The sequence below is a fragment of the Podarcis gaigeae genome (assembly GCF_964106915.1).
Source record: "Podarcis gaigeae genome assembly, chromosome: 5".
Taxonomy (NCBI): Eukaryota; Metazoa; Chordata; class Lepidosauria; order Squamata; family Lacertidae; genus Podarcis; species Podarcis gaigeae.
In genome coordinates this window covers 25,894,680-25,916,296 of record NC_139681.1, presented here as the reverse complement: position 1 = coordinate 25,916,296, position 21,617 = coordinate 25,894,680, and the positions used below count along the sequence as shown (strand labels likewise).

The following is a 21,617-nucleotide window of genomic DNA, read 5'->3' as shown; positions in this document are numbered from 1 at the left end:
GGCCACCCCAAACTCTTGTGCATGCACACACACTTAGAACCATGCAGATTAGCTGAGGGGGAGGGTTTATTAACCCCTTTCTGCTCATCAAATGATAGATCTGATGACTGAGGAGGGGGTATTTGCATCTGCTTTAGGGTGCCCACCCCAGCACTATGTCTTCTCCCCACCACACCCTGCTAGCTGGCACCACCAAAATTGTTAGGATCTTAAAGGGAAGCAGGAAAAAATGGGGGGGGTGAAATAAGGATTAGCCAACGTTGTTTTAGAGATCTAGGCAAACGGTAATTAGATTAACTTCCCTTAAAGATGTTTGGTCACAAATATTTGCTGAACACTTTGATGGCATTTCAAAAGATAAAAGTGAGGAGTGAAGAAATGACAGAATGTTGAAAACAAAATCAGGTTCTTAGCCTTTAAACAGGGGAGTAAAGCTGTCAAGGATTTGGTCTTGATACACCTACTGAATCAAAGGCGGTCCTTGTTAAATATCACAGAGGGAACAAGAAGGCCAGACCAGGAGTCCCAAAAGCAAAACCAGGATGAAAACTGTTCAGTCTTGATGCAGTATATATGACACACACTTCCATTTAATTCTGTGTTTGTGCATGGAATTGTGACAAGATAATTGCTAATGGCATAAACATGAATGCACCATCAGAACAATGTAATATCAGGCTGGTCATCTGAAGCCTCCCTGCTAAGCTAATGAGCCTTTATGGCTGAGCATCAGTGCCTGTGTGTCTTCCTTGCCACCCCAGCCTGATGGATCTGAAACACATCTGGAACTGGGACAACATGTTGCAGGAAGAAGGTGGCATACTGCTTCCTTCCCTGAGCAAAACGGTCATGGTTTTCACAGCTATATCCTCTGAACCTGACAAGAGTGGCTAATACTGATAAAGTTGTGAGGAACAGACAATAGCAGTACTGTTGTTCTAGAAAAAGACGTGCCAGAACTCAGCATGAACACCTCCCTTGTTTTCTTATAATGGTAATGGCGCCCACCTGAGAGGTGCCGAGACTGAGTTCTGGCTGAAATGAGAAGACCTGGGCAAAAGTGTCCACCGTTGTCCAAAGCTTTAGGAACACTGGAAGCCTTGGTACATCTAGCACATTACTGACCACACTGACTGGCTTTTTCAAAACAAGGAATATTCTCAGCCCTCCCTGGAGAAACCAGGGATGAAACCTGGGGCCTTTTTCATGCAAAGCAGATGCTCTACCATTGGACTTACAGCCCTTCTCTCTGGCGACTATCACATTTCCCTTTGGGCAAATGTGATATTTGCCAGATCTACAGTCTAAGAGATACCACTGCACTTTTACGGTGTGTATGCAGCCCTCTGCATCTCACTGTGGTTTTGCCCCTAGCGTACTGTGCCAGAGAGCAAACGGCAACACAGCAGAGGAGAGGCGAATACAGGCTGTAGTCCATCCTACTCCAATATTATTATTATCATTATTGCATTTTTAAAAATTACAGAGAAAGCATGAATTAAACATTACAAATAAAAATACATAAAAATAAAAAATATAAAAAGAAAAGAAAAAGAAAAATGATAAAGAATAAAAAAAATGATAAAGAATTAGTCAAGTACATATCTGTGAGATTAATTACAACCAAGTATTGCTTTGGAACCATATTTTGTCAGGTAGTTTTTAAAGCAATCCCATTCCTTTTTTACCTTGTTGCCTGAGTGATCTCTTATTAGTTCTATCATTTTGGCTAGTTCAAGGGTCTCTCACAACTTTAATTGCCACTTGTCTTTTGTTGGTATTAACTCACTTTTCCAGTACAGTGATACATTGTTTTGAGTATGGGATCCGTTCCGGAGCCCCGGACACTCGATGAAAGGGACGCTCAACAAACCCGTTCCGGTACTTCCAGGTTTGCTGTGGATGTTCCATGAAATGGACGCTAAACGGGGCGGACTCACAATGAGGTACTACTGTATTTTGCTACAGTGATACCTCGGGTTACAAACCCCTCAGGTTACAAACACTTCGGGTTATAGACTCCGCTAACCCGGAAGTAGTACCTTGGGTTAAAAACTTGGCCCCAGGAGAAGAACAGAAATCGTGCAGTGGCAGCACGGCAGCCCCATTAGCTAAAGTGGTACCTCAAGAAACATTCTTTTATTTTCAATTGGGATGCTTATCGTTAGAATGCCTAATATGAAAGCTTCAGGTTTCTTTAAAAATGTGTGTTTTAGCATTCTTTTTAGTTCTTCATAGATCATGTCCCAATTTTTTTTATTTGGGGACATGCCCACCACCTGTGGAATGGACCGTGCTACTCCTATCCAGATGTGCCACAAACCCTTCTTAGTCTGCCAGTGGTGTCCTAGAATTTGGCCACCTATAGCTTTGGGTGATAGATAGGCCCAGTCCTGCCTATGAACCACTAGCATAGCATGGCTTTAGTTGTGTTATTTCTAAATAGAGACAAAACCAGGAGCAAATGTAACCTGAGAGACAAGGTTGCACCAGACATGTTTACTTCATCTAGTTTGTATCTGTCTCTTGCTTCAGGGTTTTTACTGTCACCTGCTCTCTTGAGCCGGCAATCTGCTGACAGGAATGATAGTCCCTATCTACAGTATGCCTCCTATTTGCACCATAGGTGCTTGGGGAAATATTATCATCCACAGGCATTCCATTTCTATTACAAGCCAATGCCCGGAGAAGAATACTGCTCTTCCAGCCTCTGCCATACAAGCTGAATGTGTCCTAGGCGGACACAATTTCTCCCTTTCGTTCTCAGAAGCTTTCCAGTCTGAGTCTCAAAACATGGAAGCTGTGAGGTTGTCCTCTCTCTTCCTCCCTTATAGCACTGTGGTACTGAGGGCTGCATGGAGAATATGGCAGAGAAACAAAATAGGCCACAATCCAGCACAATAAACACAGTTAAGCCCCTTTAAATCCACAGGTTTAAGTGCGCCTAACTCTGTGCTGGAGTGCAGCCATTAAGCTTACTGGCCCCTTCAATATCAATAATGAAGGTCTTAGTTTATAAAGGACTCTGGCCTGCACCATAAAAATAGATCATTTTCAACTATCCTCTGCCACTTTAACATTAAACAGAAGATTGTGACCATAATTTTCGATGTCTTTACTACTGCTCTACCAAAATGTCGCAAGAACAACATCTGGAATGAAATTCATAGCTACTTCTCTAGGTAAAACATTCAAGGAACTTAGACAGAAGTCATAAAGTTTCAGTAAACATTTTAGTCAATAAGGGATTAGGACAGTTCTGTTGAGAGGGGGTATGGGGGTGCAGATGTACCAAGTCTACAGACAGCAGAAGCATCAGACTCTGGGATTTTATTTATTTTTTAAAGTAAGCTGATTGGTCTCCTGTAAAGGAAGTTAAGAACCAAAATGTGCTGGCAGGTGAACCAATATGGTTGTTCCTGCCTTTCAGTGCTTTTTGCCAGAGTGAAGTCAGAACTGTGATTGACAAGTGAGGTGTTTGGATACCAGGAGACAAGAATTCCTGAGGTCATAAACAGTGCAGTATTCCTCACCCCTGCATTTTTATTTATCTTTTTCTGTTTCTTGGAATCTCTACAGTTTGAGTTCCAACACTCCCTAAAAGGGTGTGTGTTCCCTCCCAATTGGATGTCACCCACCCCTTCACTCCAAAATTTGAAAAATATATATGCAAAGATGCTTGGACAACTCCAGGCACTTATTAAAAACTCACTGTATGGTTAGCTTACAGTGCTATACATGTCTATTGAAAAATAAGTATCTGTGTGTTTAATGGGGTTCATGGCACAGCAAACTGGGAGCTCAGTTGAACACAAGTGGGTCTCATGCATCCAAAAATGTAATAATTAGGCCAGATGAAGATTGGTTTAAGCACTGGAGCTGGACTACTTTTCAGGGGTAGAGGGGAGACCCAGGAAAAGTCCCTTTATAGTCTAATGATGCATCCCTCTGTTTAAAGGAAGCAAAATATGATTACAAGTAGCCATTTTATTCCTCCTTCCATGGCTATATCCTGCAAATTTGCATATGACATGTGCATGCAAATTTTATATGCATTTTTTTTCAGCAAGTGTAGCAAAGAGCCCAATTCACAGCATATTGGGCCCAGAAAATCCTGTTCACACCCCTGAATTATTATTATTACTATTATTATTATTATTATTATTAATACCCCTCCCTCCCCAGCCAAGGCTGGGCTCAGGGCGGCTAACAAGCAATAATAAAAACAAGTTGAATGAATATAACTTAAAAACAAAATTAAAATACAATATTAAAATATTGAAACATTAAAATATTAAAATGTAACCTCATCGCAGGAGGAGAAAGGAAAAGAAAAAAAGAAAGAGGGGGAGGGAATCAAATAAGGGTTTCTCATGTCCCCTATGTCAATTTTTCAGACACGCAGAGAAAACACCTCTCTTTCCTCAGTTAGCAGTGTGGTAGGCATGAAGAAGACATTCTCATTCCCCCGCTTTGAAATTGAAAGTTCTTAGGTATTTATATTTTAGATTCTGCAAATTATCACCTTTTGATCAAATGTGTGCCTGCATGTTACTGTTTGATTGGATGTGACAGGAAGACAGCCTAATGTGCAATCAGGGGGGGGGGAGGGAAGGGGTGTTTTATTGATAAAAACGTCAGATAAATGGGAAGAAAGCATATTTCATATAGTTTCCACTAGAAATTTCTGAAATAACATTAAAAGGCATAAAATGCCACCTCAAATACTTAAGGCTGAAGCAGTAATTTATAAAACAAAATTACTTGGAAGTCAAGAAGCAAATTCGCTGCTTAAATCCATACAAAATATGGAACCTCGTGGGGAAAGTGCTGGATTTGCGAGATATTGGCATCTAAGAGCCCCACCCCCAAAAAGAAAGGTACTAAATAAATTTGCTACTTCTTAACTCCTTTCAACTGAATGATGGGTGAAATCCCAAAAACCCTTGAATTTCTCTTTATTGGGGGGAAAATGATGCTGAACAATTGTATCAGCTAGATTTCACACTAATATTTTTGAACTCATGCGTAAACTAAAGAATTAGCTCTAGTACAGTAATTATGACTATTTAAAATGAGTACTAAATAGCAATTATATAGAATATTTCTCCATAGATTATGTCTGTAATTCCTATAACAACCTTGTTATTACCTCTGTATTGCAGATGGGGAGCCAAGGCTAAAAGGTAGTGGCTTGCCTAAGACTTCCCTAGTGAGCATCTGATTAAAGCAGTATTTAAATTAGGAACCTTGTGGCTCACATATGCTTACGTCCTTTTTCAATACAAAACATCAGCTCTATTCTCTCTATTTTTTTTTTTATATATAATTTTTTTTATTGAGTTTATGAAATACAGAAAAAAAGACTAAAGGATAGATAGATACTTCCGGAGGCGGCACAAAACAGCAATGGCGGTCCTCTTTACTTTGTGAAGAGGGGCTCCGCGAAAAAGGGTCGTCCGCTGCGGCAAAGCGGAGACCCATTAAGAAAAACCGCAGGCAGAGCGAGCCTGCGGCCGTGGGACTCGGCGGGCGCCTTGAGCCCCCCCAGAAACGGAGAAGGAGCCTCGTAAGAGGCTCCGGAACGTGAAAGGGGGAGCGGCGCTGTGAGTTCATCGCTCTTTTCGTGGAAGCAAAGCCGCGCTGCTGCTGCTGATGAGCGCTGACCTTTCTTCTTGAAAATATCACAATTGGAGCAACATACCCGTGAGTAAGGGGCTTAAATTTTTAACTAAATTGGAGAAATTCGGCTGAAAACGGGAGGCGAGTAACAGGAAGTCCGCCTCCCGACCCTGCTAATCAGATCAAAGCAAGGGCTCTGAAGCGAGCTGAAGTGTTTAAAAGGGATTGTAAAAGTGGAAGAAAGAGTGCATTGATAGACTTTGCATTTTGAGGATAAAAAGGGAAAGAATTGTGAAATTTATGGACTTTTGCCCTCTGGAACTTTCCCCCTATTTTTGAGCTAAACGGAGTTAGAAGGGGTAACCCCGTCGTCGGGCTGCCAGCGTATAAAAGAGAACTGTCAAACTGCTGTCAAATTGACGACATTGTAGCAGAGACTTAAACTGTTGTACAGACTGAGATACTAACGTTTAACATTGTTGCTGGGACCTCTCTTGACACCTTGTGGCTTGATTATAAGAAACTGGAAGCTTTGGAAACCTTCCTTTTGCGTTCTGGAACTACAAAAATCTAAACATGGGGAATATAGGAACTTCAATGGCGGAAAATAGTTCTTTCCTTCTTTGAAACTTTGAAATACCCCCCCTAGAGGATTGTGGAAATATAGCGGCCTGGGAATTGAACTTTATTGAAACTCTTTGTGGTTTAATTGTTTATACTCTGGACTTGTCTTTCTCATGGGACAAAAGATCATTTGACCTTGAATAGAGGCAGGTGTGGAATGAGCGGCTCAGGGAGAACAAGAGCAGCTAAAGCCAAAGATAAAGAAAAAGAGAAAAAATCTGGGCAACTTTTGCAAACAACTTTAACTCATCAACGCAGATCATCTGTCCCAACTGTGCTGACAGCACAGGAGGTGGAAATTGTACAGCCTGCTGCAGAAGATATGGCAACTGGAGGATCTGAAACAGTCTTGAAACAAATTTTGGAACAACTGGCAGTTCTAAATCAAAAAGTGGATAATCAAACATCAAAAATTGACCAAGCTACATCCTCTATTGGCAAATTAACTGAACAGGTTTCGCAGCACACCCAGGCAATCGAGAAACTGCAAGGAGCTACGGCTGAAAATTATAAATTAGCTGTGGAAGCCAATCAAAAAGCAGAACAGGCGAACATAAAGGTTGATGAGATTAAAGGGGAAGTAAGGCCTCTGAAAAGACAGGTAGGGGAACAACAAGCCTACCTGTCATTGGTTGAATTGAAAAGTAAAGAAAATAATCTCAGGATAAGGGCCATCCCGGAACTGGAGAAAGACAACCTAGAGGGATTTCTGACACTTTTGTTCTCCAAATTCTGGGGAATTGAGGAAGATAAGGACTTTAAAATTGTGACAGCCTTTAGACTGGGAAGATCTGTAAAGAAAGACAAGTCCAGAGACTGTTTAGTTATTCTGAGATCAAGAGAAGAGAGGGATAAGATACTAGGCCTACATTTCAAGAAATCTTTGGAGATAGAAGGTAAAAAGGCTGAAATTTACAGAGATATACCCAAATATCTCTTGGATCTCAGGACTACCTATATAGACTTGACCAAATTGTTGAGACACAACGGAATTCCTTATAGGTGGGAGTTTCCACAAGGACTATCATTTACTTACAAAGGAAGGAAAATAAAAATTAAATCACCTGAAGACCAGCAGAAGTTCCTATACGACCACGAGGAGGACCTGCAAAAAGGAGCCGCAGCTTCTTGGCCACCACCACCACCGGGACCACCTTCAAAAGCTACACCGTCTGGATCTGGACCAGCACTACCACCTCCGGGATCGGAGGGAAACCTAGATACCCCATTGTAGGACCCGCTAATTGAACCAGGATGTCTCTGCAGCTTCTTAGCTGGAACATAAATGGCGGAAATTCCCCGGAAAAAAGAAGAAAAGTTTTCCACATTTTGAAAAAAGAACAATTGGACGTTATTTGCCTACAAGAAACACATGTGACAAGGCTCCACAGAAAAGTGCTAATTAATAAAAGACTAGGCCAAGAATTTATTTCTTCGGATAAAGTTAAGAAAAGAGGAGTGGTGATATATGCAAAGGAGAGCCTGTCACCGAAATTTTTATTTAAAGATGAACATGGCTGAATTTTGGCGATTGAAATACAGACACAAGGAGAAAATTTTTTGATATTAGGAATATATGCTCCAAATGAGGGAAAATCGGAATTTTTCAGGAAGCTGCATGAGACTATGCTGGATTACCTGGACTACAATAACATCATTATGTTGGGTGATATGAATGGGGTTGTGTCTGTAAACATGGATAAGTCACAAAGTGTCAACATATCGAAAGATGGCAGACTACCTAAAACTTTTTTTGAAATGACTGACAATATGGACTTAATTGACATATGGAGGGTTAAGAACCCTCTAGGGAAAGAAGGAACTTTCTTTTCTGAAGCTCATCTGACATGGACACGAATCGACCAAATATGGACAACTAGAGGACTGGTACCTAAGACTAGAAAAGTGGAAATCTGCCCAAAAACTTGCTCCGACCATAATGCTTTGAAAGTGGAACTGAGACTAAATACAACCGGATCCTTTAGATGGAAAATGAATGACACCATATTAAGAGATCAGGAGATTGTTAAGAAGGCCCAAAAAACCTTAAAGGACTATTTTGAGATAAACTTGAATACCACCGTGGAAAAAAGAATAATCTGGGACACAAGTAAAGCAGTCATGAGAGGGTTTCTAATACAACAAAACACGATTAAGAAAAGGCTCTGGAATGAAAAGAAGGAGAAGATATTGGAGAAAATAAGAGAAGGAGAGAAAAAATTAAGATCTAGGCCTAAGTCGAAGGATGTGCTAAGAGAAGTGAAATTTTTCCAGGCGCAATATTCGAAATTGATAAATCAAGAGGTGGAATGGAAAATTAAACAAATGAAACAAAGATCCTTTGAATCAGCGAATAAGTGTTGGAAACTGCTAGCATGGCAGTTGAAAAAGAGACAAAAACTCAATACTGTTACAAATCTAGAGATTGAAGGGAGAATGGTTCAGAAACCTGAGGAAATTAGAAAGTGTTTCCAGAGATATTTCAAAGAACTATTCTCTCTAAAGGTGTTCCTCAGTATATCTGCGGGCTTCACCTGTATGCCCACCCTAAAAACTGCACTGGGTTGTGGAGGGAACTCTACCCTCTCCTATAGTAAAACGATTCAGACAACCAAATAAACTCTAAAGCACCTACCAAGGCAAATTTGAAGTTGCAAGGCTTATACAATGAGGCAAAACCTTTTAAACCTGCTAGATTACCTGAAAAAACAACAACATATTGCTCAAATTTACCTAAAGCTTCCAAAAACATATTTTGTAAAGTTCATTTCACAAAACTGCTAAGGAAACTGAATGTTATGAGCCTGAGAGATAAAGTAGTGGATTATGACATCGGAACAACAGTGACATTTTAAAAGGACAATAGAAAGCACATGAATTAGCAACCATGTGCAAACTGTTTAGGTCCGTCTTGCGATTAGGCAGAACGAGGCAACTGTGTCAGGTGGCAGATTCTGGACGTGGGGAGTGGACCTGAGGACAAAGCGAAGTGTGCCCCATAACTGCTGCCTTCAGCTATGGTGGAAGATGCTGTCCTATCTCCTAAATGGAAGAAAGATTGAACTGCTGAGCTAGTCGACTTCTGCATGTGTCATGGGAGCACGAAGCAAAACACCTTTGGCCAGCCCTGCAAATTGTCACTGAGATGAGTGTGGAATTTTTCTTCGTTTCTCATTGTCAAGTAATTTTATTTTACAAGGTGGCATTTCATGCCTTTTCCTTCTATTATCCGATGTAATTTCACAACTCCCTGGTAGAAACGGGATGAAAGGTGCTTCCTTCCCATTTGTCTGTGCATGATTTTTTTTTCTTTTTTGGCAGATATTTACTTTTCTAATATGAATGCCTTTTCACACTGATGGCTGTCTTGTGTCCAATTAACAGGTAAAGTGTGGGGATTGGATTTGTATGACAACTTTTAGGTCTTTACCGCCTTCCCATGCCTTTAAGAAAATGGCAGTTCATTGCAAGCAGCTTTGTCCAATGGAAATATAAGAAATCTTGCTTTTTATAGTTAACATTTCAGATTAGTCTCCACTGAAGTCCAATGGCATGTTAAGTTTCCATCCATGGAAACATTTCCCCTGTTGCTTCCATTTGCTAATGCTAATTTATGTTTGAAAATATATATGATGTCTAGGCATTGTATTTGACACAAACAACTTGTCTGTTTTAACCAAAACGCTCAGTGAGCTGTGAAGAAAATATAATATGAGCATTATATTTTATTTGAAAATGTTACTAAACATTAAGCCTGGTTTATGCCAGGGTTTAATCATGGGGCACCTAAGTCAGCCAGGTATTAGAATGGAACTACACTGCCGTTCAAGCTTTGGGGCTAAGCAGACCGAGTTATGTAATTTTAAAAAGCCATTTGTGCCAGAAAATTAAGAATCAGACTTAATTTGACAATATTATCATATACATTTAAATAACTTTCCAATTCTACAGTGAATCCCAAAATGGAATGCATTGGTATTCAACCAGTTTGCCCGTGTGACATTGAAACATGAATGTTAAATAAATCTATCCATAATAAATGGGTGTTTATGCAATAGGTTATAAAATATGTATCTTTATATTCTTATGCATGCATTCAGCATCCGACATAATAGATGGATGTTAAATGGTGACATATGCATATGGAGATTGCAGCTGAACTCTTTGCACCCAACAAAGGGTATACATAGCATCTGAGGCTGTATGTGTGCAGTTCTGTAAAAGAAACTGTAATCCTATTACCAGCTGTTTGCCACGAAAGGGGGGGGGGGGCGGTATATTCAGTCCTTGAAGAATACGACTGAGGAATCAAAAACAAAAGTTCCTGTTTAGCTAGGGCAATGCATGCAAAACCCTGATTCCATACACTTATAGCTTTTAGCCATTTTGGGGTATATGTCTGAGCTGCCAGTGACATTTTTGCACCTTAAGGCAGCGTGTAATCTAGATCTTTTCCATAAGGCTCCTAAGCAGATGTGCATTATACTGCTTCAGCATGGCTTTTGCAGTGCAGGACATTCGAGCAAAGCCAGCTCCGTTCTTTCTCCTATTTCGGTAGCTTCAGAGGCAAACAAAACACACACACCAAGGGTTCAGTAATGAGAAAATGAGCTGAAAAGTCTGAAACTAATGCACCTGACCCAGAAAGACCACAGCTAATTAAAACAATACCCCTAGGCTGAAGATGGCAAAGCAGACAGCAAGTGAACTAATCAGGGGGCATGTGAGTATCAGGGCATGATCTAAAGCTCATTAAAGTCAATGGAAATTTCTAACCAAGTTCAATGGTGCAAGAATCAAATTCATGATGCAGAACACGTTCAGTAGCACAAGACATACATTACATACTCACTCTCCCAAGCAGAACCCCAAGGACAAAGCCTTCCACTTCAGGGCGATGACATGTGAAGGATGTGCATCTCAATTTGATTTAACTGACATGTGATGTGTCATGTGCTCCTCCTTCACTCACTGGGGAAGATTTCTCTGCATAAGCTCATGGCTCCAATCACATGCCGTCTGACAGCCAGCAAATGATTACCATGAGATAAGGAACGCTAGACATTGAGTCGCTGCACCATCTAGTCTACTATACCGGAGTTATTTCCCACTTCTGAACAGGGAGGAGACTACGGTTGCCACTGCGTTTTGCACAAAGTGAATGGGATTTATGGTGTTTTGCAGGCAAACCAGCAGAGACATTTCCAGGAAAGCCAAAAGAGGTTTCAGTGGGTTCACTTCTCCCCCAGTTGATGCCCATATTTCACCCAAAGCAAAATTTAAAGTTAATCAGATCTAAGAGATATTGAGAGAAAGCAAAACAGTTCTGATAAAACTATTTAAATTTCTCTAAGGCAGGTTGGTACATCTTTAGACTCAATGGGGGGGTTGTGCCCAATTATGGGGGGATGAAGAAATGAACGAAGGGTCACTTCAATAGAGATTTCATGAGAAGTAGTAAGTGACTTGAGAGGTATCTTAGTACAATGCTGGTGATGGCTCATTGCCCAGCCGTTTGTTTGTTTGTTTGTTTGTTTGTTTGTTCAACTTTTATTGATTCCCACCCCCCGTTGTGTGAGTGTTCACTCTATCTAAACTGATGTTTATGGAAAAGTGACAAAAAGGTGAAGGAAATGTTAAATGTGCTACTGTTGTATATCCCATTTTTAAAAATTGAAGTAAGCTGATCTTGCAAAAGTCTCTTACTGTAAAAATAGATATATATTTTTTTCCAATAGGACAATGACAGCTATAGCACAGAGAAGCATTATCATGGATGGAGTGAGATGTGTGATGGATAAGACTGGGAATGACTGCCTAGGGGGTATTACATTTTTAAAATCCCTGATGTTAGATCGATATAGCTGCTCAAACAGAACTGAAGTCACAGGGCTCTAGAAGAATGGCAGTACTTTTGGGATGTGTCAGATATTTACCTCTGCTTTCTGCCCATCAAAATCTTTTAAACAACATAAATAGGTGGTCTGGGTTTTGACTTTTCATCATTCCCCCCCCCCCCCATAAAAATGAAAAGAGTGTTAGTCACTGATGTAATTTCTGCCCATTCGTATTTAGAGGGAAAACCTGAAGTGAAAAGTGATGCCAACATTTACCTTTGGTACATGGGACAAACAATTGACTAATTCAGAGGATTTAATGATCCAGTGTTTCTCAAACTTGGGTCCCCGTCTGTTGTTGGACTACAACTCCCATCAACCCTAGCTAGCAGGACCAGTAGTAGGGATGATGGGAGTTGCAGTGCAACCACAGCTGGGCTAGGGTCAAGCGGGAAGTAAGTGTGTTCAATTCACAGAATTTTTTAGTAAGCAAGATGTGTTAGAGGACGATACGTGAAATTTCAAACTTCTCTGTATTTTGGAAGGAGCCTAACAATTTTGACAACTTCATCAATGAACAAGTCCCAAGTGCTCTCTGTGTGTGTGGAGGGGGAGAATATGAATGAAAGATAATTCCTTGAGGGCTTCTCTTGTTCAAACACCTCAGGACACTCCAAGTTGTGCAGTATGGATTCCATTTCTTACATTTCTCTATTTGGCATTTGGGAATTATGAAAGAAAGCAGCAATGGAAATCTCAAGTTTTGGGGGTCTTTTGGGCAAGACGTTTTCATTGGGCTGCCCTCTCTGAATAGGCCCATCTTGTCTCCCTTGCTGGTGTTACTGCAGCCCATTTACTTGCCTTCCTCCCAGTGCCCATATGAAACCACCTGCCAGAGAGAGCAAGAGGGCAAGTCATACTGAGATTACAGTTGCTGGAGACTGAAGGGAGAGTCCTCTTCTGGGCTTCCCACAGGAACCTTGCTGACCACTATGAGAACACCTTGCCAGACTCGATAGACCATTAGCCTGATCCTGCAGGCTTCTCTTATGTCCTCATTGCTTCTTTTCTTCCTTGCTCACTCTGAAAGTGAACAGCCCTGAACAGCAAGGAGGAGAAGCAACAGGACCAGTAGATTCTAGGGACAGGCAATGGGAATAATAATAATAATAATAATAATAATAATAATAATAATAATAATTCAATGCCTAGCAATGCTGACCTCTGATACCAGGTCTGCATAGCTGTCAGACAAATGTTAAGGGCTTTCTCCTTAAACTAAATAATTTCACTGCTCCTATAATTATGTGGAACATAATGCCTACGGATACTGGAAGCAAGAAAACAGAGGAAAGGACATCCTTAGAGAGCTTTATATTGCCTACCATCTACCTGCATTTTGAGTAGAAGCATCCACACTGGAATCTAAACCTTATACACAAATTGTATTTTTCATTTCTTTTTGGTGAGTCTACATTAATGCAATATAATCACGGAGCGTGCTTTAGTTCTCACACTCACCCTTGATATGGTAAATTCCCTACAATGTGACTTTTTGCCTGTGATTTTCATGTGGAGAAATTTCTTTTGAAGGCACACAGTGTGAGGAGCTCTGTGCTTTGCTGTGCCCTGCAGAATGACAGCTTTCCGTGGCTTCCCAAAGACATGGCAAATCTCTGATCTCAGCAAGTTGGGGGCACATTCAGGAGAGATTATCACATGGAAATAAAAGGTGAAAGTCACATTGTAGCAACTTTTCAACATCAAAAAATGAATGTGACAATCAGGCTTTCGAGAGGAGGTGAGGCGGGGGAGAGAAAGGCAGCGTTAGGTTGCATTTCTTTGTCCTGTTGATTTCCACAGAATTTTTGCTCTCATAGCATGCAGTGCTAGAGGTTAAATTCAATTGCTCAGGACGGGGGACAGGGAGTATTTCCAGAAAATTACTGAAATTTTAGCAAAAGAGACATTAGCACAAGGGAAGAGCAATGCCATGGTACGGCTAAGATGTTTTCACTGTTTTGCACTTGTGCCACATTCTCTGCATTTGTTGTCTAGTTCTACCAAGTACTCTTCCAATGGTATCTACCCTCCATTCATACTGATATATACGGCACAGGAGAAATTAGGAAGTACACATATAACAAGGGTCTCTAAGTTGCCACAGGGCTAGAAGTCAGATGGTTCCTCTATTGTTGCTCTAGTCTGAACACATCCCTTTGCCTTGTGGCATATAAACAAAATGTGCCAGCTTTGAGCTGACACTTAAAATAAATAATGGAACCAGAGTACAGGGTTCAGTATGAGGTTTCCAGTCACCTCTGATCGTTGAACCCAATAACTGCCACTTGAATCTATCAACAGCAAAAAAGGTTTGAAGGCTTTTAAAATTATGTGAGTGTATATGGTAGAGGAGATTTTATTATTATTATTATTATTATTATTATTATTATTATTATTATCTCCTCTACCATATACTCTTTATACCATATACCCCACCCTCCCCGACCAGAGCCGAGCTCAGGGTGGCTAACACCAGTAAAATCACAATAAAAACATAATGGGGGGGGAGAAAGGGGGGGGGAACCAATTTAAAATGCAGCCTCATTTTAATAGTAGCCCATAGATCAAAACCATAAGGAGAAGGAAACATAAGGGTCAGACTGAATGCAATCCAAAGGCCAGGCAGAACAGCTCTGTCTTGTAGGCCCTGCGGAAAGATGTCAAGTCCTGCAGGGCCCTAGTATCTTGTGACAGAGCGTTCCATCAAGTCAGGGCCAGTACTGAAAAGGCCCTGGCCCTGGTTGAGACCAATCTAACCAATCTATGGGGGAAGGAATGCATGACTGAGTGGAATTACATCTCCGAAACCAAAAGTTGTATGGATGGGTGAATGCATAATGACATTTGACTTGGAAGTTGGACACCGGAAGCAGCTATACAATGCAGCCTAACTGCAAACCCAGTTGCATGAAACAATAATCACCAAGACAAGAGTTGAGATATGCATCTAAATACAAACTATGGTATCAGTGAAGATGAGCAATCCTTGCTACACCATGTTCTGCATAGGTTGGGAGTAGAGTGAGGAGGCCAGTCAAAGCCCTGGTCCCACGATGGTAATGATAATGACTTAAATTTGTATACTGGCCTATACCCGCAGGTCTCTGGGCAATTAGCCTCTTATCTCCTTACTATGCAGCATATTTTTAAAATAAAATAAAAAACAGTTCTGCCGTGGCAGCTGCCTTGCTCAGCTGAGTACCAGCTAGGTGTAGCCAAACCCACAGTATGTTCATCCTCCAAGCTGCAGCTCAGCAAGGTGAATCCTGTTTTAAAAAAAGCAAAGAACTGAGCAAAAGGAGCCTCTTCTCTCCAGAGTGCTGTGTAGCAAGCTCTGTGGGGAGAACAGATGAACCAGGACAGATCCAACACCCCACCCACCCCTGATTTGCCACACAAAAATGGAAAGGGGTTGTCTTTGTCTTGCCCCCAGAAAAATTTCCATTTGGCAGCTGGAACGTAGCTGAACATCCACCCAATTGTTTCCACACACAAAGGTTCTGTGAAGCTATATTTGGTGGGATGCAAATCTTTACACCAAAATTCCAAGCACAAATTTAGACCAGACCTTGAATGTAAACCACTGGCTTAGCAACTGACTCAGTACATAAAATGACAAGGACTAACACCCTCGCTGATATGAAAGAAAACGGTAGGAATCAGAAATTCACAATGCAAGGGATGTAATGAAAGTTTTAATGGATTAGAACAATACCCATTCACAATGGGCTCTCTGGACTCCTGCTGTGGGTTCATCAAAGGCAATATGATTTTGATTGTCACCTAAGTGCAAGCTTCAGTTCAGAAGGGGGTGGGGTGGGGAGAGAATACAAAAAAATCACACCAATCTCGTTCCAAACAGATTTGCAGCTTTCTTGGGAAGAATAAATGGCAATGTAATCACTGCGGTTTAGATGGTTTCTTTTTGAATCTATTTAAAAATTCTTAATGCCAGTTCATTGCTTTTACAGAACAGCAAACGGATTTATCTTCAATGAAAATATTAAACACAAACCTCCTAGAGGTAAATTAATGATGCCCACATTCTTACCTTCCGGATCCCTTCAGAGGGATTTGCCACGCAGTTATCAGCTCCATTATTCTTGCTGATAGTCTTCCATAACTCAGCAAAGGTGCTGTCTTGCTCCAGAGGGTTTGTTCCTTTTGCTTTGAAGTATTCATAAACTGCAGAATCCCGGACAGTACCATAGGATACATCCATTTGTTTGGAAAGATCCTGGAATGTTCTGAAATGGAAGAAGAATTCAAATGTTTGTGGAATGAGGGGCAACATCAATATTTCATTTCTCAATCTGAGGAAGCAAAAGAAGTCTTGGGTCAAACTGCACCTCTTTGATCTCCTGGTTGTTTTAGGAACTTAAAAGCAGGTTGGAAAAGGAAAACAAGATTGATCATGGCAGCAGAGTGGGGGGAGAGGGGAGGATGTGAAGAACAAGCCACCCTATGGCTCCTTTCATGGGACTTGAGGTTTTAAGATTTTTTAGCCTGAAATTCAGTATTTCCCCTAAAAATCTAACATGACAAATAACACAATAGATCTTGCAGAAGGAAGAAAATCCTAGAACTGTAGTCATAGAACATGTGTGCATTGCAGAAATGCATCTATACCGATTATTTGGCTGTCAGTTTAAGGAAAACAGCTTCTAATAATTGTTAATTTCATTAAACAAGACTAGAATCGATCCTCTTAGTACTATTGCTCCAGCAGAGATGTCTGAAAATGGAAGAGGAGGGAAGGGTTTTTTGCATCCCCCCCTCTTTCCTGCAGGCCCCTGTGTCTCCTGAAACTGTTTTTTTTAAGACGGTTACACCCCTCCCCCTGTTAAAGGATCCCTTCCAGTTGATCAAAAGCATTTTCAGTTGTGCAAGGACACCAACTGGATAAAACCTGTTATTTCTTAAAAACTTCAATACATGCATCCCAGTATGAGTAACCACAAGTAAGCCTTCGTTGCTGCCGATAAATACAACAATATAAGACCATCATATTTTAAAACAATGATTCCATGATGATTCCCCCACTCCATAATTTTGCGTTCCATTTTTCTTCATCCACATCAGTGTAGCAAAAGGTGATTGTGGTGCATGGTGCCAATCCAGTAAAGGTAGCCCACTAGCAGTGGATGTCTGGTCCTATTAATTACGCTGTCTCCTTACCACCACCCACTTATTTGTCACCTAGAGTGGGATTCCCACTATCCTGTGGTGGACTACACATGAGTAAAAGGAACTTCCAGCAAGGGATGTATAAATGTGCTTCAGTCTGTGCAGACATTCACACTTTCTTTTAGCTACCATTTTCTCTTCTGCTTCAATTGGCTAATTTTGCACAAGTGTTTCTTCCACTTCATCACCCGCTGATGCTGAAAGATATGTACAGTGGTACCTTGGGTTACATACGCTTCAGGTTACATACGCTTCAGGTTACATACTCCGCTAACCCAGAAATAGTGCTTCAGGTTAAGAACTTTGCTTCAGGATGAGAACAGAAATCGTGCTCCGGCGGCACGGCGGCAGTGGGAGGCCCCATTAGCTAAAGTGGTGCTTCAGTTTAAGAACAGGTTAAGTAAGGACCTCCGGAACGAATTAAATACTTAACCCAAGGTACCACTGTATTGTTTTATGTATATCAGAGTACTCAATGGACACACATATCTCAGCTATCAACAGGTATCTCCTAATCAGTTTACCTCCCCTATGGTTCTCTTTCAAAGTTAATGAATTCCCAGAGGGGTGGCCCTGTTACTAGTATTTGTCATTCCTAGACCTCCACTCTCTGACCTGCCTTTAGCAGCCAATTGAGTCTTCGCTTTTTGTAGCACCTGATTAACTCACTTTGACAATATATTCTGCCAGTCTCCAGGCATCTTATCTGGAACTGAGATTGAGCTGGCCTCCCTTGCATTTACAAATGCAGGTACTTAATGAGTAGTACTTAATGAATGGTAAGGGAATACACTGGAAATGTGCTGAAGAAATTCTTAAGAGGCATGCTGAGCTTAAACAGTAGTTACTAAATGCTCTCTTCTGCATTCAGCATTAGCAGAAGTGTACAATGCGCACTGAGATTAATGAATTATACATGATAGGAGAAAATAAAACTAAATCATGATTTCACAGTGAAGACATCTTTCTGATTATTGTTCATTAATTACATACAATTAGAACAAAACAGCATCTTGCTGTAACAGGCATATGGGATAGAGATGCTTTCAGGGGGTGAATCTCCTCTTCCATACTCTTCTCTCTGTGCTTCATGATATCAACATAAACAAAAACAATGCTTTGATGAATGTGGGAGATCAAAATGAATTACGCAGCTGAACCTAAATATGAAAGTGCTCTGAATTATTGCTGTGACAGCCACTGCTAAATTAATATATAACTGCCACAGAACACCAGAGCTATCACTTTCATCCAGCATATTTGAAATGGTAATTTCCTTCCCTTTATTAATATTTATTCATAGGCTTTTTTAGCAGCCAGACCAAGAGGGAAACGTTTCAACCATCTTTATCTGGCTGGTAAATTAAGATTCCCCTCCCCCGCAAAGTGTTTTCCAACAAGAGATTGGATCACTCATAGTTGTACATCATTTGATCGCTTGTCACTTGATAGCTCTCAGTTGTGTCGACTTGAAAGGGCTTTTTAAAATGATCACATTGGGTGATCATTATTAATCATAGAGCACCACAGACCTAACATCTCCTTTACCAAGTAGCAGAGTGAAAACAAAACAAAACAGGTCACTGGCATCCGCCTGCCAATATTAAATCATCCATCCCCCTATAGTGCAAACTAAGAGACATCATTTAGAGACTGGTTTGTATAGATAATTATTTCTTTGTTTGTGATCTCTCCCTTGCTCCAAATATATAACATTCTGTTATCTTTTGCCAATAGTAGGTTTTATTGGAAACGGGTAACTCCTGAAAAGGGTATAGCATTCTCAATAAAGAATGCATTTTAATTGCTGTTATTTTCCCTAAAACTGAGATGTTGTTTTTGTCAACTTTTAACATCTTTTTCCATTAGAGTAGGGTAGAGTCAATTGGCTTGATAAAGCTTGTTTTGATTTGTGGGTATACTAACCCCCAAGTACCAAAATTGTTTTGGACTATTGAGTACTTTTAATTATTGTTTTATGTTACTGTACTTTGTATTTTAAAGGTAGAGGTAAAGGGACCCCTGACCATTAGGTCCAGTTGCGGATGACTCTGGGGTTGCGGTGCTCATCTCACTTTATTGGCCAAGGGAGCCGGCGTACAGCTTCCGGGTCATGTGGCCAGCATGACTAAGCCGCTTCTGGTGAACCAGAGCAGCACACGGAAACACTGTTTACCTTCACTCCGGAGAGGTACCTATTTATCTATTTGCACTTTGACGCGCTTTCGAACTGCTAGGTTGGCAGGAGCAGGGACCAAAAAACAGGAGCTCACCCCATCGCGGGGATTCAAACCGCTGACCTTCTGATCGGCAAGTCCTAGGCTCTGTGGTTTAACCCACAGCGCCACCCGCATCCCACTTTGTATTTTAGGAAGGATGTTATTAAATGTATTAGATTTACTATAATTCATTTGTAAACCTGCTCCTTTCTGTTACTTTCCCCATTCTTGTTTTTAAAGAAGGAGCTGCAATGGATGGGCCAGGCAGCATATATAACCATGTCATCTGTAAATGCATGAGTGACTGGGAGGGGAAAGCAAAGCTACCAGCTGAAGCTTGTGGGGTCTCCCATTTCCTGTGGGTGCCTAGGATTAAGAAAAAAAACTTTGAGAGAAGATTTTATATTCCTACACTGTTCAGTATATCAGATACCCTGCTATTGATTTTCTTCTCCCCCCCCCTTTTTTTAAAAAAATGCATTTGCCATTGTTGGACTCTCTATAGGGTTATGTAAGTTTTTTTATTATACCTGTATTTATATCATTGCCTTGATTTGTATGTTATACAGATACTATGTTGTTTAGTGACATTTGTGTTGTATGTTGTAAACCACCTTGTGGTCTTATAATGAATGGTGGTATATAAATTCGATAAATAATAAAAAGGACAGAACTATATACTTTTATTTATTTATTTAGCCCCTTTTGTGATAGGTCCTTTGATATTAATGTTAGCTCTTAATGCTACTGCCAAAGCTTCCAAAGCAAGACTAGTAAAGGGGAGAGGGAACATTCATCCTTAGTAACTCTAGATAACGTTTAGAAATTTTGAACCATAGCCATTTTTTCCTAATATTAGATGTATAGTGCTGTTAAATAAGTTTAATTAATTTTAGTCCATGTTTTTATTCATGTTTGAAATTACTTGCCAAAGAAAAGTATTTTCTACACAAACAAAGGCTTTAAAAATAGTTTTTCTTTTTTGCAATAAAAAATAAAATTCAGGCAAATACTGCTGGGGTCTGCTGGAAGCTATGCATTAGAAAACTAGACTAGTCCAGGTCAGTATAATGAGGTTTACTCATCTTTAGTCTATTTACTTGAATTGTAGTAAAAAATAAATAAATCTTATAATCTATATTAAATAATATGAATGGCCACTGGGAATCAAGCTGCTTTAGAAATTAGATTTAATTTTGATTGCCTCCAGGTTCCTGGGATCTGTTCTCTTGAAAATAACATTGTTAAATAACTCCAGTAAGTGTGGAGTAAGATTTTCTGAAAAGTGTTTATAATATTCTACACCAAACCTATCCAGCCCGGAATATTTACTATTCTTTTAAGAAATTAAGGAACTGGTGTCTAGAAATTCTTCCTCACTCATTCATTTCAAAATATTTTTTGATCTGGAGTAACTACCCCAAATTTATTAGTAGTTAAATCACTTTATAGTTATTTCATAGGATGCTGGGAGTTCTTGACAAGAGCCAGTTAAGGTCTTCTGCTGACAACAATTGTTGAAGAAACAGGAAGGGGAAATCTTTTTGAAATTTTGAGGTATCAGGGGAAATAATATACACCATTCCACTAGTAAAAAATAAGGAATATATTTTTTCATTCATTTCAGAGATTTCCATCCCATCTTTCAAAATACAGTTTTCTCAAGGCAGCTGACAACCAATATTAAACAATTTTTAAATAGCAAATATATATATATTAACAACTAACACAACAGCATCCATTAGACCAGCAAACCAACACAGGAATGGCAGAATTAGAATTAAAAAGATAAAATGAAGAGGATCATTAACTGAATATCCAGTCCATCTTCTCTCTAAACTGGCCGTGAGCATCATGATTTTTTATATCTACTGAAAAATTAATTTTCATCACTCATTGCTCTCTCCCTTATCTTTAGTTACATTATTTATGGACTAGGTTATTTCTGTGGAATCAGATTTATAAGAAGATCACTACAAAATGTATCTTCATTAAGTGGAACAATAAGAGCACATGGATTTCTTGCAAGTATTTCAGCAGATTTATTCTGTTAATCATTAAATAG

At 40.1% G+C, this 21,617-nt stretch overlaps 1 protein-coding gene across 6 annotated transcripts in view; it reads right to left on the bottom strand.

Moving 5' to 3' along the window:
• The window catches only part of GRID1 (glutamate ionotropic receptor delta type subunit 1), a 703,469-nt gene that overhangs the window by 28,950 nt on the left and 652,902 nt on the right, over window positions 1-21,617 (bottom strand). For all 6 annotated transcript variants that reach the window (XM_083740291.1, XM_083740292.1, XM_083740295.1 and 3 more), the window contains exon 13: window positions 16,198-16,393. In XM_083740291.1, the coding sequence (XP_083596417.1) occupies window positions 16,198-16,393 (196 nt within the window). The remainder of the gene's footprint in view (window positions 1-16,197; window positions 16,394-21,617) is intronic.